This window comes from Thalassophryne amazonica, chromosome 6 (assembly GCF_902500255.1).
Source record: "Thalassophryne amazonica chromosome 6, fThaAma1.1, whole genome shotgun sequence".
Taxonomy (NCBI): domain Eukaryota; kingdom Metazoa; phylum Chordata; class Actinopteri; order Batrachoidiformes; family Batrachoididae; genus Thalassophryne; species Thalassophryne amazonica.
In genome coordinates, this window is record NC_047108.1 from 72,246,244 (window position 1) to 72,262,805 (window position 16,562).

The following is a 16,562-nucleotide window of genomic DNA, read 5'->3' on the forward strand; positions in this document are numbered from 1 at the left end:
CCTCCTGCCCCTGAGTGAGGAGATGTACAGTCTGATGGCCTGAAGGACAAAGGGGTTTTTCAGTCTCTTGGTCCTGCACTTGGAAAGGAGCAGTCTGTGGCTGAAGAGGCTCCTCTGGTTGCTGATGAAGGTGTGCAGAGGGTGACTGGCATTGTCCATAATGTCCAGACGTTTGTCCAGTGTTCTCTTCTCTGCCACCAACACCAAAGAGTCCAGCTTCATGCCAACCATGGAGCCGGCTCGCCTGATCAGTTTGTCCAGCCTGGTTGTGTCCTACTTGGATGTGCTGCTCCACCCAGCACACCATGGTGTAAAAGGTGATTTAGAGTCTCCCTCTAATGCCGCGTTCACACCACATGACACGCGAAGCCACAAATTTGCATCTCTCGCCTGGCGATTGACGTGCCACCATTGCCCGGTGTGTTGCTTTGCTTTCGCTGTGAAAATTCACCCCAGTGCATCATCAAATAGGAGGAGCTTCTATTCCAATCGCCGTAAAGTCAACATGCCGGACCTTGATCACATGGAGCGAGTTGCTGTGCTCTATTTGTTGTGGAAAGCTGACAAACATCACCAGTAAGCTGTCCCTGGGTTCACAACATCCTCATGAGACGTTCCCAATTTGGGTTTCATCATTTGCTGCAGGAGCTGTGTCTGGATGACGGCCGCTTTTAGCGGTACTTCCACCTCTCCAGGACCCAGTTTGAGGACCTCCTGTCCCGTTCACGCGCGCACATGTGAACAATAAAAAAAAAAAACTGGCTGCCGCTGCAGTCGTCACTCTCCTCTCCAACTCTATCATAATTGTGTTATAAACCAGTCACCATTGGTTTTATTATACATCTGTGTAGTTAATAAAATTATCTCACGGACGACTCGTTCGCGCACTAACGTAAAAAAAAACTGGCTGGTGCCGCTGCTGCGGTGCTGCAGTTCGCTCTCCCCTCCAACTCTGTCATAGTTGTGTTATAAACTAGTCACCATTTGTTTTATTATACATCTGTGTAGTTAATAAATAAAATAATCTTCATGGATGATTTGTTCGCGCTCGCACGTAAAAAAAAAAAAAAGTGGCTGCTGCCGCTACTGTGGTCCTCATCTCCACTTCTAGCGCACCTCCATTAATTTTGAGCATGAACAGAACATTCAGGCTGGCCGTAGGGTGGGTAGGTTGCTATTATGTTAAATGCGCTAATATTTTTTCAGAGTCCAAGGACCCAGAATGGGTCCTTTGTTGATGTGGCATGTTTCTCTGTATGATCAAGGATGTCAGTTCCTCAGGGCTGAGGACTGCAACAACTGAAAAAAGGTCAAGGAGTCTCCCACCTTTCCCCTGGCTATGACAGATAGATTGTTATTTTCAAGATGTGAGTATGGACTTGTTGTCTGCCTGGATGGTTGCCATTCAGCACCCGAGACAGTTCCGTGGTGTAGTTGTGTGGCACCAGATTTGACTATGCTCTTGAGTAAAAATTCCACATAATTTATAATACTATATATCAATTTATTTTTTTAGAGAGATACATGTATAGCAAGAAATACCCAATACCAAATGTAGGGATTATTTAATCAAAATATCAAGTATGCATGAACACTTCTTCTTATGGTGCACTAAAGATTAAAGAAGCAACCTTGTGACCAAAGGGTCATGGGTGGACGAGAACTAAGAAAAGCATTTGTCTCACCCTCAATACCATCATTGTGCTCTTGTACAAATTAATCTCCAAATTGCACCTTGAATTATAGCACCCTATAATCAGGGTGTGTGAATAGATGAATGTCTCCTTAAAACAGTTAAATTGTAGTGATGCTACAGTTTTAATTCTCTCTGTAAATCACTCAAATTATTCACAGCAGTCTATCTCTTGCGACTCAGTGTCACAGGCCGAACGGTCTGCCCTGCCTCCACTGTGCATGCGTCATTTTGGAGCTCAGCCACTCGTCTGAGACAGTCTCTTCACCCAGGGCGATCTGGATTAATGGGACAACAGATGACAAGGTAAAACCTTTAAATCATTCTAAAGTCAGTTTTAAGCAGAAACGAGGCAATACTCAGTGACATTTTGAAATGACCGATGTGCAGTGAACGCATCAGCTAGCAGCTTGTGTAACTGCAGTGCTCTGATCGCTTCCTCCATCTTTTCTGATGAAATAATGCTGAATTTATGTGGAAATGATTGTTGTACAAAAGCTTCAGATATCTGTTGCTGAGATAAATGACTGCTGGAGTGCAGTGTGAAGCAGAAACGAGGTGATAATCGGTGAACCGCAGCTAATGACGCATGCGAAGTGAAGGCAGGGCGGATGGATTTCTGGGGGGGAGGGGCATTCGGTCTGCGACACCGCTGTAGCAGACCGAACGGTCCGCCCCTAAAAATCCATCCGCCTTTTGCATCTGTGCATGCGTCATTTAGGACCACAGCAGCACATTTGAGAAGAAGTGTCTTCACTCAAAGCAATCAAATGGATTAATGGGATTATTAACCATCAGATGAGCAGAAACAACATGAAATTCTGTGACGCTTTGAAATGTCCGACGCACAGTGAATGCATCAGCAGCAGCTTGTTTAGCAGTGGTGCTCTGATCGCTTCTGCCACATTTTATGATGAAATAATGCTGAATTTATATGGAAATAATTGTTGTACTAAAGCTTCAGATATCTGTCACTGAGATAGATGATGACTGAAGTGCAGGTTCAAGCAGAAACGAGCTGTTAATCCGTGAAACGCGTCATAAACCGGGTCATCAGGGGGGGAAGATTTTTAGGTGGACCGTTCGGTCGGTGACACCAGCATTTCCCATTGTTAAAACTAAAACATAGTTACATTATTATTATTATTATTAGTTTGTCCTTATTGGTGTGGCAGGAAAACATTGAAAACTTTTAACTTTTGACAGTAAGTCTTGTATGTCTTGCTCAAAAACAGTGGTTAGCGGAACTGACTTCTCATAGAAAACATCTGATTGATTCTCTGCCACTTACATTTGAATTTGAATGTAGTACTACAATTAGACCGAAATGTGATGTATAAGTGCAGTGCACTTGCCACATTCCTTCTCTACATCGTTTATAATATTCATATGAGATGGATGTTGAGCACTTTTAGTGTTTGGTGTCTTGCACAAAGACACTTCAGTGCTAAGCTGCAATCAGGGATCAATCAAATTTAAAGAGCTTTCAGTTAAAGGACGATCAGCTCTACTGGCTGAGCTTCAGTAACCTGCCTCAGCATCTCTTTATCTAAACCAATGCAAAGTATGCAATATATGTGATATCTATCTTCAGAAGAAGTATTTATGATCGGTTAATAAACCCTTTGTGAATGAACAGCGCTGAGAGTAGATATTATGAAGTAAAAGCTATTTTCTCTGAAGTTACTGCCTCAAATTACATAATACACAAATGAAACTGCTAATATTACATGCTAACTTTGCTTACGATATGGCGAGAAAAAGAGGATGTCTATGAAAGCAAGTTAACTGATCATTTAACGGACAACAGTGATCACATTCTGCAAGTGTACAGTGTTCTCAGGTTCAATTCTCATGCTACAAAACTATGTTTCCCCCCCCATTTACCTTCAAATGAAGGTACATCAACCCAAAAGTATATTGTGGCATGCAAAAATTTGGGCACCTGCTGTGGCTTTTACACCTTTTATTATTATTATTATTTTTTTTTTTATCTATCACTGCAAATAATAATAAAAAAAAACATTTAAAAACAAAATTCAGACTTCTTCATATTAAAATGTCCACAATTCTCTTTAGGTCCATAGTGACAACAAACCTCCACAGCAAAATGTACATCACAGTAAAATAATAATAATAATAATAAATATATATATATATATATATCATTGCCAAACTAATAAAATATACAAAAAAGGTACTCTTTCCTTTGAGTTGGTTGCATGAAGACTTAGAGAAATGCCAAAATCTTTATGCTGCTGGTTCAAATCCAGCTGCAAACACATGCTTTGTTTTTAAATCAAAATTTCAATTTCAAAAAGTTTCAATTTTCATTTTTAAGAGCATCTCTACTGTATATTAGGAAATAATATGAAAAGATTAAAATTGTCTTGCATTGTAGCCTTAGAGAAAATCGAAGTGAATCATTATTATTGCTTTGTATCATTATTATGACACAACAATACAGCCTTGGAGAAAACTGAAAACACAATATATGCATACTCAGAGGAAGGTACGTTGTATAGACTATATAGGTTATAGCAAACATGGCAAAGTGTCTGCCAGTTGTAGCCAGTAAGGACGTGGCTGCCAGTGTCAGTCACATGGCTTTCTATATTCTGATTTTTTCTTCCCAAGTCCTCCATAGGAGACCAGCAATGTATTTCTCTGAGAAATGTCAATAAGCCATTTCCAGCATAATTTGATCAATAGCAAGGGAATTTCTCTATGCCAGGGGTGGGCAATCATGTGCCATGAAGGGCCGAAACACTGCCGAAACAAATTTTCCTTACTACCAATCATCTCAGCAGGTGATTTCATTGACAATCAGGTGGTTATGCTCAGGGGAGAAGCTCATCAGCAACCCACCTGCTGAGGTGACTGGTTGCAAGGAAAACCTGCAGTGTCTCGGCCCTCGCTGCCCACCCCTGCTCTATGCACACACTTTGACTTTTGGTACTTTGAGTACGTTTAATTTGAAACCCTAATCCTGTTTAATTGTAAAACTATAATACATATAACTACATATAAACTGCTGAAAAACAACCCCCCTTGAAAATATACTAACTGCTGAGTTGTTTCATGTAGTAAACATGAATTCAATCATTTTGAGACTTTGGGTCTCTATAACTCATGTCATCACGTTTTGCCTTTAGATTGTCATCTGGCCCACAGAGGGACTTACCATCGACACAGGAGGGCATGGCCCTGGTGGTGCCTGCAACCTGTCCAGGGAAACAGGAACATTTGACAGTCTGAGATCTCTCTTCAATCTTGTTCTTGTTGCAGCAGCGATGGGCAGCAATCACCTCACATGTTCCTGCTTTCACATGCACTGGAACACAAATGAGAGAAAGCTTGTTAAGCATATTATCAACCTAAAACAAGGATTTGTACAAACTTTCAAGAAATTCCTCCTAAAAGTGTGAGGGGAGTTGGTTTCAGAGTGCTTACACCCTTTTGGGGACAGGCAGACATGCAGACAGACAGATGAGGTGTCAGTCTTGTACAATTTTACAATATGCGCATTATAAACCTATAACAGGGATTTGTCCAAACTTTCAAGAAATTACTCTTGAAAGTGTGTGAGGAGTTGATTTTAGAGAGGTTATACACTTTTTGGGACAGACAGACAGGTGTCAATCTTATACAATATTACAATGTGCGTATTATAAATCTATAACAAGGATTTGTATATCTCACCCATATTGGCCTCTCTTCATTGGCTTCCTGTTAATTCTAGAATAGAATTTAAAATTCTTCTTCTTACTTATAAGGTTTTGAATAATCAGGTCCCATCTTATCTTAGGGACCTCGTAGTACCATATCACCCCAATAGAGTGTTTCGCTCTCAGACTGCAGGCTTACTTGTAGTTCCTAGGGTTTGTAAGAGTAGAATGGGAGGCAGAGCCTTCAGCTTTCAGGCTCCTCTCCTGTGGAACCAGCTCCCAATTCAGATCAGGGAGACAGACACCCTCTCTACTTTTAAGATTAGGCTTAAAACTTTCCTTTTTGCTAAAGCTTATAGTTAGGGCTGGATCAGGTGACCCTGAACCATCCCTTAGTTATGCTGCTATAGACGTAGACTGCTGGGGGGTTCCCATGATGCACTGTTTCTTTCTCTTTTTGCTCTGTATGCACCACTCTGCATTTAATCATTAGTGATCGATCTCTGCTCCCCTCCACAGCATGTCTTTTTCCTGGTTCTCTCCCTCAGCCCCAACCAGTCCCAGCAGAAGACTGCCCCTCCCTGAGCCTGGTTCTGCTGGAGGTTTCTTCCTGTTAAAAGGGAGTTTTTCCTTCCCACTGTAGCCAAGTGCTTGCTCACAGGGGGTCGTTTTGACCGTTGGGGTTTTACATAATTATTGTATGGCCTTGCCTTACAATATAAAGCGCCTTGGGGCAACTGTTTGTTGTGATTTGGCGCTATATAAAAAAATTGATTGATTGATTGATTGATTTGTGCCAAGTTACATGACATTCCTACTAAAATTTCAGATTTCAGAATGATGTCAGCCTAGCTCTGTTAATCGAGGGCCATAACTCTGGTAAAATGAGCCCAAGTGGAACGATATTATAATATGCATATTACCAACCTATAACAAGGACTTTTATACCAAGTTTCACAAAATTTCTCCTAAAACTGTGAGTGGAGTTGATTTCAGAATGCTTACATGAGTTCTGGGATAGACAGACAGACAGATGGAGAGAAATCACCACAGCATAGTCCCCTTTGGGCCTTTGGCCAGTGTGGGATAAAATAGCACATGAATTAAGAACATGCATTTGTCTTATTGGGGCCATGCACTACAACTTGTGCCACACATGGCCGTGGTTCACAATTTAGAGAAAACAGCAAATAGTTGCATTGGTAAAATTCTATGTCATTATACATAATGAGGTTGGTGGAAAACTTTTCACTTCTGTAGCAGCAGCCGAGCTACCACTTTGCTTGCACTTGTTTCGTACATACAAACACACTTCAGTCAGAAAACCATGTGGTTAATTAACACCAAAGTTCCCAGAGCACTGAATTCCCTTGAGTCACTTAAGAGAAAAACAACAAAGAAATCACTCAACATTTGAATTTGTGATGTCGACATATGGCCCTTTCACAGCAGCCTTTCATGCAACACATGCAAATGTCAAGGACAAACAATAAAAAGCTTTGTCGGCGGCACTGTGTGCACGTACACTGTGTACGTGTGTGGGCTTGTAGGACACAGTGTACATTTTCAAATGTATTCAGATAGAGGTGTTATGAGTCAGGGTGTATGTGTTTAGTCTTTGTGTTGAAAGTCAGTGTCTGTGGCTTGCAATTTCTGGAAGTTACAGCAATTTCCATTACAAAAGCATTTCCCCACAATACAACAAAATGTGCACAGTGCAAGAAAAAGAAAAGTAATGTCGCACATAATGCAGATGTTTGGACTGAAAGAGAGACAGGCTGAACTGAGGCTCAGTGTGAATTTGTTAATCAGATGAACAGAGATAGAGCATCGCACTATGATCTCTCATTTTACATTTTGCACTACTGATGATGAGATCCAAAAACAATAGTAGTTGAGTCGAGTGGAAACTTTAGAACCATGAAAGAAAAGTTGCCAAGTGGAGTTCCTCAGGCATTGGTTCTTGGCCACATCATGATACAGACCAAAATTATTATGCTTATCAATATTATAGTGGTATTGTTAGAATGTGCTGAGGTGAGAATTTTCTTTTCTGCATGCCCTGCATACAGGGTTATCATCTTCAACCACTACCATTGTCCCACCAGTGACAAGGAGCAAAGAAAAACACAATAAATTTTGCTGTGGCTCTTCAACAAACCCAGGGGCAGATCAAAGTTCAACAATCAGGTACAATATTCCACAATCAAAATCAAAGATTAGTAATCAGGATCCACAGTCAGCCATTCCAGATCAAATTCCAGGAATCTAGACCAAACTTTGGCTATCCAGATCAAAGTTCAGCAACTTTGATGAAAGCTCAGCAGTCAGTATCATTGGTAAGTGATTATGATTAAAGATTACTATTCAGTTTCCAAAGACTGGATCAGAAGAACATGATCAATGATGTGTGATAAGGATCAAAGATCATGTTCAGCATCACAGGACAACAATCAGAAACAAAGGTGAGTGATCAGGATGAAGGTCACAATAAGGAATAAAGTTGTGTGTTTAGGATCTCATGACTGATTAACCTGAGTTGTAACTCATGCTAAAGAGTGTTGGGAAAGTGTAAGTACACGGACCCACAACAGGGGGCGCAAATGAACGGACAATGGAATAGGTCAAATAACAACACTTTACTGTTGCAAACGTGCACAACAAACACAACAGATTACACAATAGATCAGAGGTCAAATTACAAGGTGTCGTGTGGGCAGGCTCGAAGATAGGAGACGCCTGTCCAAAGCAGAACCGGAACAACACGATTTCCTCCGCCACCAGACCCCGGGAATACTGGAGCCGCCAAGTCCCGAACTCCCAGGTGGCCACTGCCTCCGCGTGTCGGACCTGGTACTGCTGGCGAGGAACAAAAACACAATTAAACGTGGGTGCGTCTGCACCCAGCAATCTGCACGGCAGGGAAGCTACCTCCACCTCTCGTTGGAGAAAAAGTCTGTTATCACTCACAAAAATCACAAAAAGGGCTTTCTATCAAGCAGTCAGGCTGAGGATATTACCTTTCAGGTAGAACGATATCTCGGCAAAGAGGTGGAGATGACGTCTTGCTGATATACCGATGCAGATCAGATGAGTGGTGACAGCTGTCACAGGTGATGAGTGTCAGCTGTCACCCCGGCTGCTCCTGTGAGGCGGCAGCGCCCTCTGGTGCCTGGAGCCCGCACTCCAGGCAGGGTGCCCTCTGGTGGTGGTGGGCCAGCAGTACCTCCTCTTCAGCGGCCCACACAACAGGACCCCCCCCCTCAACGGGCGCCTCCTGGCGCCCGACCAGGCTTGTCCGGGTGGCGGCGGTAGAAATCGGCCAGGAGGGCCGGGTCCAGAATGAAGCTCCTCTTCACCCAGGAGCGTTCTTCAGGTCCGTACCCCTCCCAGTCCACCAAATACTGGAAGCCCCGGCCCATCCTATGGACATCCAAAAGCCGGCGCACAGTCCAGGCCGGCTCGCCATCGATGATCCGGGCAGGAGGCGGTGCCGGACCCGGAGTACAGAGGGGTGAGGTGTGATGTGGTGTGATTCGGGACACGTGAAATACAGGATGGATCCGCAGTGAGGCCGGCAGCTGAAGCCTCACTGCGGCTGGACTGATGACCTTCTGGATTTTGAAGGGACCGATGTAACGGTCCTGTAACTTGGGGGAGTCCACTTTGAGGGGGATGTCCTTTGTTGACAACCACACCTCCTGCCCTGGCCGATACGCAGGGGCCGGGGTCCGCCGACGGTCTGCATGGGCCTTTGACCTCATCCGGGCCCTCAGCAAGGCAGAACGGGCGGCACGCCACACCCGACGGCACTTCCGTAGGTGGGCCTGGACCGAGGGCACACCGACCTCTCCCTCAACCACTGGAAACAAAGGCGGTTGGTACCCCAGACATACCTCGAAAGGGGAGAGGCCGGTGGCTGACGACACCTGGCTGTTATGGGCATACTCGATCCAGGCCAGATGGGTACTCCAGGCCGCCGGGTGCGCGGCTGTCACGCAACGCAGGGCCTGCTCCATCTCCTGATTGGCCCGTTCTGCTTGCCCGTTGGTCTGGGGATGGTACCCGGATGAGAGACTCACCGTGGCCCCCAGTTCCCAGCAGAAGCTCCTCCAGACGTGCGAGGAGAACTGGGGACCGCGAACTGAGACAATGTCTGTTGGGATCCCATGCAGCCGGACGACGTGGTGAACCAGGAGGTCCGCTGTCTCCTGGGCCGCCTTGGAGAATCGGTCCACTATCGTGAAGATGGTGGTGTTGCCCTGGGACGGCGGGAGACCCGTGACAAAATCCAGGCCGATGTGGGACCAGGGGCGATGGGGCACGGGCAGCGGCTGGAGCAGACCCGAAGCCCTACGATGGTCAGCCTTGCCCCTGGCGCAGGTGGTGCAGGCCTGGATATAATCCCGGACATCGGCCTCTAGGGACGCCCACCAGAAGCGCTGCCGGACAACTGCCACGGTTCTTCGCACCCCTGGATGAGAGGAGAGCTTAGAGCCGTGACAGAAGTCCAGGACTGCAGCCCTAGCTTCTGGTGGGACGTAAAGTCTGTTCTTCGGCCCAGTTCCGGGGTCCGGGCTTTGTGCCAGGGCCTCCCGGACGGTTCTCTCTACTTCCCAGGTGAGGGTGGCCACGATAGTGGACTCCGGGATGATGGGTTCCGGTGGATCCGACAACTCCGTTTTGACTTCATCTTCATGTACCCGGGACAAGGCATCCGATCTCTGGTTCTTGGTCCCGGGACGGTAGGTGATCCGGAAGTCAAAACGGCCGAAGAACAGTGACCAGCGGGCTTGCCTGGGATTCAGCCGCTTGGCGGTCCTGATATACTCCAGGTTCCGGTGGTCAGTGAAAACCGTGAATGGCACGGACGTTCCCTCCAACAGATGTCTCCACTCTTCAAGAGCCTCTTTCACCGCAAGGAGTTCTCGATTGCCGACGTCATAGTTCCGTTCGGCCGGGGTCAACCTGCGGGAAAAATAGGCACACGGGTGAAGGACCTTATCGGTCTTCCCGCTCTGGGAAAGCACAGCTCCTATCCCTGAGTCCGAGGCGTCCACTTCAACCACTAACTGGCAACTAGGATCGGGCTGCACCACAACGGGTGCAGACGAGAAGCGCCGTTTCAACTCCTTGAACGCGGCATCGCAACGATCCGACCAGGTGAAGGGAACTTTTGGTGAGGTCAGGGCTGTCAGGGGGCTAACTACCTGACTGTAGCCCTTAATGAACCTCCTGTAGAAATTAGCAAAGCCGAGGAACTGTTGCAGCTTCCTACGGCTAGTGGGTTGGGGCCACTCTCTCACCGCCGCAACCTTGGCCGGATCAGGAGCGACGGAGTTGGGGGAGATGATAAACCCCAGGAAGGACAAAGAGGTGCGGTGGAACTCACACTTCTCGCCCTTCACAAACAGCCGGTTCTCCAACAACCGCTGCAGGACCTGACGTACATGCCGGACATGAGTCTCAGGATCCGGAGAAAAGATGAGTATATCGTCTAGATATACGAAGACGAATCGGTGCAGGAAATCCCGCAAGACATCATTAACTAATGCTTGGAACGTCGCGGGGGCGTTTGTGAGGCCGAACGGCATGACCAGGTACTCAAAGTGACCTAATGGGGTGTTGAATGCCGTCTTCCATTCGTCTCCCTTCCGGATCCGAACCAGGTGATACGCATTTCTAAGATCCAGTTTAGTAAAGATTTTGGCTCCATGCAGGGGGGTGAACACGGAATCTAATAATGGCAACGGGTATCGGTTGCGAACCGTAATCTCATTCAGCCCCCTGTAATCAATACATGGACGAAGTCCGCCATCTTTCTTGCCCACAAAAAAGAAACCTGCCCCCATCGGGGAGGTGGAGTTCCGGATCAGCCCGGCAGCTAATGAGTCCCGGATGTAGGTCTCCATTGATTCGCGCTCAGGTCGTGAGAGGTTGTACAGCCTGCTGGACGGGAACTCAGCGCCTGGAACCAAATCAATGGCACAATCGTACGGACGGTGCGGGGGAAGGGTGAGTGCCAGATCCTTGCTGAAGACATCAGCAAGATCGTGGTACTCAACCGGCACTGCCGTCAGATTGGGAGGGACTATGACCTCCTCCTTAGCCTGGGAACCGGGAGGAACCGAGGATCCTAAACACACCCGATGGCAGGTTTCGCTCCACTGAACCACCACCCCAGACGGCCAATCGATCCGGGGATTGTGCTTTAACATCCATGGGATGCCCAAAATCACGCGGGAGGTGGCAGGAGTTACAAAAAACTCAATCTCCTCCCGGTGGTTTCCAGACACCACCAGAGTTACTGGTGGTGTCTTGTGTGTGAGTAAAGGGAGGAGGGTGCCATCTAGTGCCCGCACCTGCAACGGCGTAGGAAGCGCCACCAGAGGGAGCCCTACCTCCTTTGCCCATCTGCTGTCTAGCAGATTCCCTTCTGACCCCGTGTCCACCAGTGCTCGGGCTTGAAGGGTTAAATCCCCGCTCAGGATTGTGACTGGGAGTCGTGTGGCAATTTGTGTGTGTCTCAGTTGAATGTCTTGACCCCCCCTTAGCCCAGTCTCTAAGGGCGAGTGTTGACGTTTTGGCCGTTTGGGGCAGTCTCTCTGTGTGTGCTCTGTTGAGCTGCAGAGAAAACACTCTCCACGGATCAGCCTTCCCATTTTGGCCCTGTGCGTCTCCCTAATAACGTCAACAGGGGGAGCTGTTGCCCCACAAAGCGCTGCGGCTGTGGAGCGTGGGGAGGGCGGCCCCTTTTCGAACCCGGAAGGGAGAGGGGCGGCGCGTATCCGGTCACGTCCTTCGCCTCGCTCCCGACGGCGTTCCTCTAACCGATTGTCTAATCGTATAACGAGATCAATAAGCCCGTCTAAATCCCGCGGTTCGTCCTTAGCCACCAGGAGCTCCTTTAGGACCAACGACAGTCCGTTTACGAAGGCGGCGCAGAGGGCAGTGTTATTCCAGCCGGACCTCGCAGCCGCGATGCGGAAGTCGACTGCATAAGCAGCTGCGCTCCGGCGCCCCTGTCTCATTGACAGCAGCACGGCTGAAGCGGTCTCTCCTCTATTTGGGTGATCGAACACTGTTCTGAACTCCCTCACAAACCCATCATATGTCAGAAGGAGCCGTGAATTTTGCTCCCAAAGCGCTGTAGCCCAAGCGCGTGCCTTGCCGCGAAGCAGATTAATTACATAAGCTATCTTGCTAGAATCAGTCGCGTACATGACAGGACGTTGTGCGAAGACGAGCGAACACTGCATAAGGAAGTCCGCGCACGTCTCCACACAACCTCCGTACGGCTCTGGAGGGCTTATGTATGCTTCAGGGGAAGGTGGGAGGGGTCGTTGAACGACCAGTGGATCCATGACGTTGGCCGAGATATCCTGTTGGGAAAGTGTAAGTACACGGACCCACAACAGGGGGCGCAAATGAACGGACAATGGAATAGGTCAAATAACAACACTTTACTGTTGCGAACGTGCACAACAAACACAACAGATTACACAATAGATCAGAGGTCAAATTACAAGGTGTCGTGTGGGCAGGCTCGAAGATAGGAGACGCCTGTCCAAAGCAGAACCGGAACCACACGATTTCCTCCGCCACCAGACCCCGGGAATACTGGAGCCGCCAAGTCCCGAACTCCCAGGTGGCCACTGCCTCCGCGTGTCGGACCTGGTACTGCTGGCGAGGAACAAAAACACAATTAAACGTGGGTGCGTCTGCACCCAGCAATCTGCACGGCAGGGAAGCTACCTCCACCTCTCGTTGGAGAAAAAGTCTGTTATCACTCACAAAAATCACAAAAAGGGCTTTCTATCAAGCAGTCAGGCTGAGGATATTACCTTTCAGGTAGAACGATATCTCGGCAAAGAGGTGGAGATGACGTCTTGCTGATATACCGATGCAGATCAGATGAGTGGTGACAGCTGTCACAGGTGATGAGTGTCAGCTGTCACCCCGGCTGCTCCTGTGACTCTGGTGCCTGGAGCCCGCACTCCAGGCAGGGTGCCCTCTGGTGGTGGTGGGCCAGCAGTACCTCCTCTTCAGCGGCCCACACAACAAAGAGGTCCTGATTTTTTTGGGGGGGATAAAGTGGCACACAACAATGTATGATATAATGAAAAATGCGCAGCGAAAAGGAGAAAGCGATCATTTTTGAAAATTTTGTGTTATTTTCTGTGCTTGGAGTATGTTTTAGCATGTGTAGTTAGTGTGTGGTGTAGTTTTTTTTATTTAGTTAGTGTGTCAAAATAATCATGTGTCTGAACAACGCGTCAAGTCTCTCTTTTTTATGAACTGCATGAAGATGATCGAAGCGCGGAGTGCTTCATGATGAAGTGGACTTCATTCTTCTGGTCTGGACGAACCAGAGCAGGTGGATTCACCGATCTGTGCGCACAGATTTGCACAGTGGATGAGACCGCGCACTTCTCTATCATCGTCTCCAGTTTCTGCTCCAGCGCTGAGTCCTGGAGCAGCGGGGGGGGGGGGAAGACACATACTACCCTAGCAGTCAGCAGGCTCCATGGTTGGAGAACACAGGAGTTCACATAGAGACTCCCCCCCCTTTGTTTTCTGGCCACTAACAGAGTCAGGACCGTCTGTATCAATACTAAGAAAAATGCTACAAAAACAAGGAATTGTTTTGCGAGTGTGAGAGGCATGCGAGTGTGCAGTGTGTGAGTGTGTTACCCCCCCCACCCACACACACACACACACGACAATCAGAAACAAAGGTGAGTGATCAGGATGAAGGTCACAATAAGGAATAAAGTTGTGTGTTTAGGATCTCATGACTGATTAACCTGAGTTGTAACTCATGCTAAAGAGGTCCTGATTTTTTGGGGGGGATAAAGTGGCACACAACAATGTATTTTCTGAAAGGAGATGGTACAATAGAGTGGACTAAGATTTTGAATTTGGTTTCAAACAAAACTAAAAAAATTAAGGGGTACTCTGGTGCCTTATAGTGGAGGCATATGCACTTCCAAAATGTCCTTTCAGTTTGTTTAGTGTCCTCAATTTTTGAATTTCACCTTTAAACTTGTTCAGTTTTTTTTTCATTTTATTTCCTTTTGAAGTGCAAGTGTGCCAGGTTTTTATACCATCAAATAAACACTGTGTTTGCAGAGCATAAATAAACGCCTCTGTCCTTGAATGCAGCAGTACTGTCGAGAGAACACTTTCTGAACAAATACCGATGAGACTACCAGTGGATATTATGACGCCTGAGAAAAATGCCTGGTGAGTTTTGTGCTCTCTGACCTTTTGTTTCATATTAGCAGCAGGAAAACAGATTCATATGTAAAGAAATATTAAAATGTATGCGTTTCTCTGGCAACAGTCACAGGTCAAAATGTGATCTTTATATCCAAGTCATTATGTGATATTGACCAGATTCATATGGGATACGTTGTGGACTGTAATGGCATCTAGGGGATGTATCCTACCGACTGCAATGATTGCTTGACCTTTCCTTTATTGCCACATTCCAGAAATATGTTTCACCCCTACGTACTGTAAAGTGTCTGAAAAATATAAATCACAAACTACCAGACAAAATGTGCACTATTTTGTTATGTGATGGTCATTACCGGAAAACCTTTCCTTCAAAGCTGACCTTACTTCATATCATGAGTTTTCTACATTACAAATAATGACGCATTTGCTTAAGTTTGTTTGGAGCCCCAGAGAATAAACATTAATAAATCTATTGATCAATGGCTATAACTAGTGCAAGTTGTACAAGAACAACAACAAACAACCAAAATCATTGTATAGAAAGATCAGAGAAAGAAAGAGCAGGAAACAAGAGCAATCAGAGACTCCTGATGTCTGCCAATCCGGATCCAGATCAGCTCCAAAATTTAATGGAGTATTCCATGGCCTAATATCTATCTGTGGTGAAAATTTGGTGAGAAACTGTGAAGTAGTTTTGACATAATCCTACAAAGCTTATATGAAGTGAATCTTGATCCATAATCCGGATTCTGATCCAGATCATTGCCAAAACATAATGGCGTCTTCCATGGCCTAATATATATCTGTGGTGAAAATTTGGTGAGAATCCATGTAGGAGATTTGACGTACTCTTTCAAAGTCTATATAAAGTGAAACTTGATACAAAATCTGGATCCGGATCCAGATCATCTCCAAAATTTAATAGAGTCTTTCATGGCCTAATATGTATCTGTGTTAAAAATTTAGTCAAAATCCGTGCAGTAGTTTTAACGTAATCCTGCTAACAGTAATCCTTCAAAGCCTATATAATGTGAAACTTGATCCAGAATCTGGATCTGGATCAACTCCACAATTTAATGGGTTCTTCCATGGCCTAATATCTATCTGGTGAAAATTTTGTCAAAATTCATGCAGTACTTTTAATGTAATCCTCCTAAGAGACAGACAGATGCCAATGATTTTCTTACGTCCTTGGTGGACATAATAATTAGGATTTTATGCTAAAATTTCACTTACATACTTGAAGTCCAACTTAGTCAGTGTAATTTGGGCTTGACTAGGTGTGTCAACATTTTTGATATCGACTTTGAGCATAAACTTGTGCGAGCATAAACTTGTGCATGATGGATTTTCATCGGATTGTACTGGTCCATTTTGGACCAGATGAAACTTCTGACAAGAAAATAATAATTAAAAAAAAAAAATCTTTTTTTTTAAACCAGCTCATTCTAATTAATGGTCATCAGCGGATGGAGCTTATCCAAGTGGCCATTAGGTGACAGGTGGAGATAATAATAATACAGGTAAAACCTGTTAACTCGCGTATGTGTTAACTCGCGTTTTGGCTTAACTCGGTCAATTTGTGAAGCCCGAAAATTTTGACTACTCTGTAAAAGTCAACATTTTCGTCAAACTTTATCATTTTTGGGAGGGACGGGTGCAAGTATAAATTCCAGCCCAATCTGAACCGTATCAGATCATTATTTCATTGTCATAGCATCCATGTTGCAAGGTAATATTGCAAGGTAAGCTGAGTGTAACTTTTTTTGGTCATCTTCATTAACTCGTGCTTTCCTCTCAGTCAGGGGTTGATTTTGTGGACTCCAACTTGCGTGAGTTATTACCTGTATTAATAATAATAAGAAGAAGAAGAAGAAGAAGAATGAGGCTGAAGTTGAAGCCCCAAACAGAAAATTCAATTATATGTTCCATCTAACACTTTTGCTTTGATGGTTATG

The 16,562-nt window shown here is 45.8% G+C and overlaps 1 protein-coding gene across 1 annotated transcript in view; it reads right to left on the bottom strand.

The window, feature by feature from the left end:
* The window catches only part of LOC117512412 (chemokine-like protein TAFA-2), a 340,328-nt gene that overhangs the window by 35,310 nt on the left and 288,456 nt on the right, over window positions 1–16,562 (bottom strand). The window contains exon 3 of the mRNA XM_034172464.1: window positions 4,878–5,027. Within this exon, the coding sequence (XP_034028355.1) occupies window positions 4,878–5,027 (150 nt within the window). The remainder of the gene's footprint in view (window positions 1–4,877; window positions 5,028–16,562) is intronic.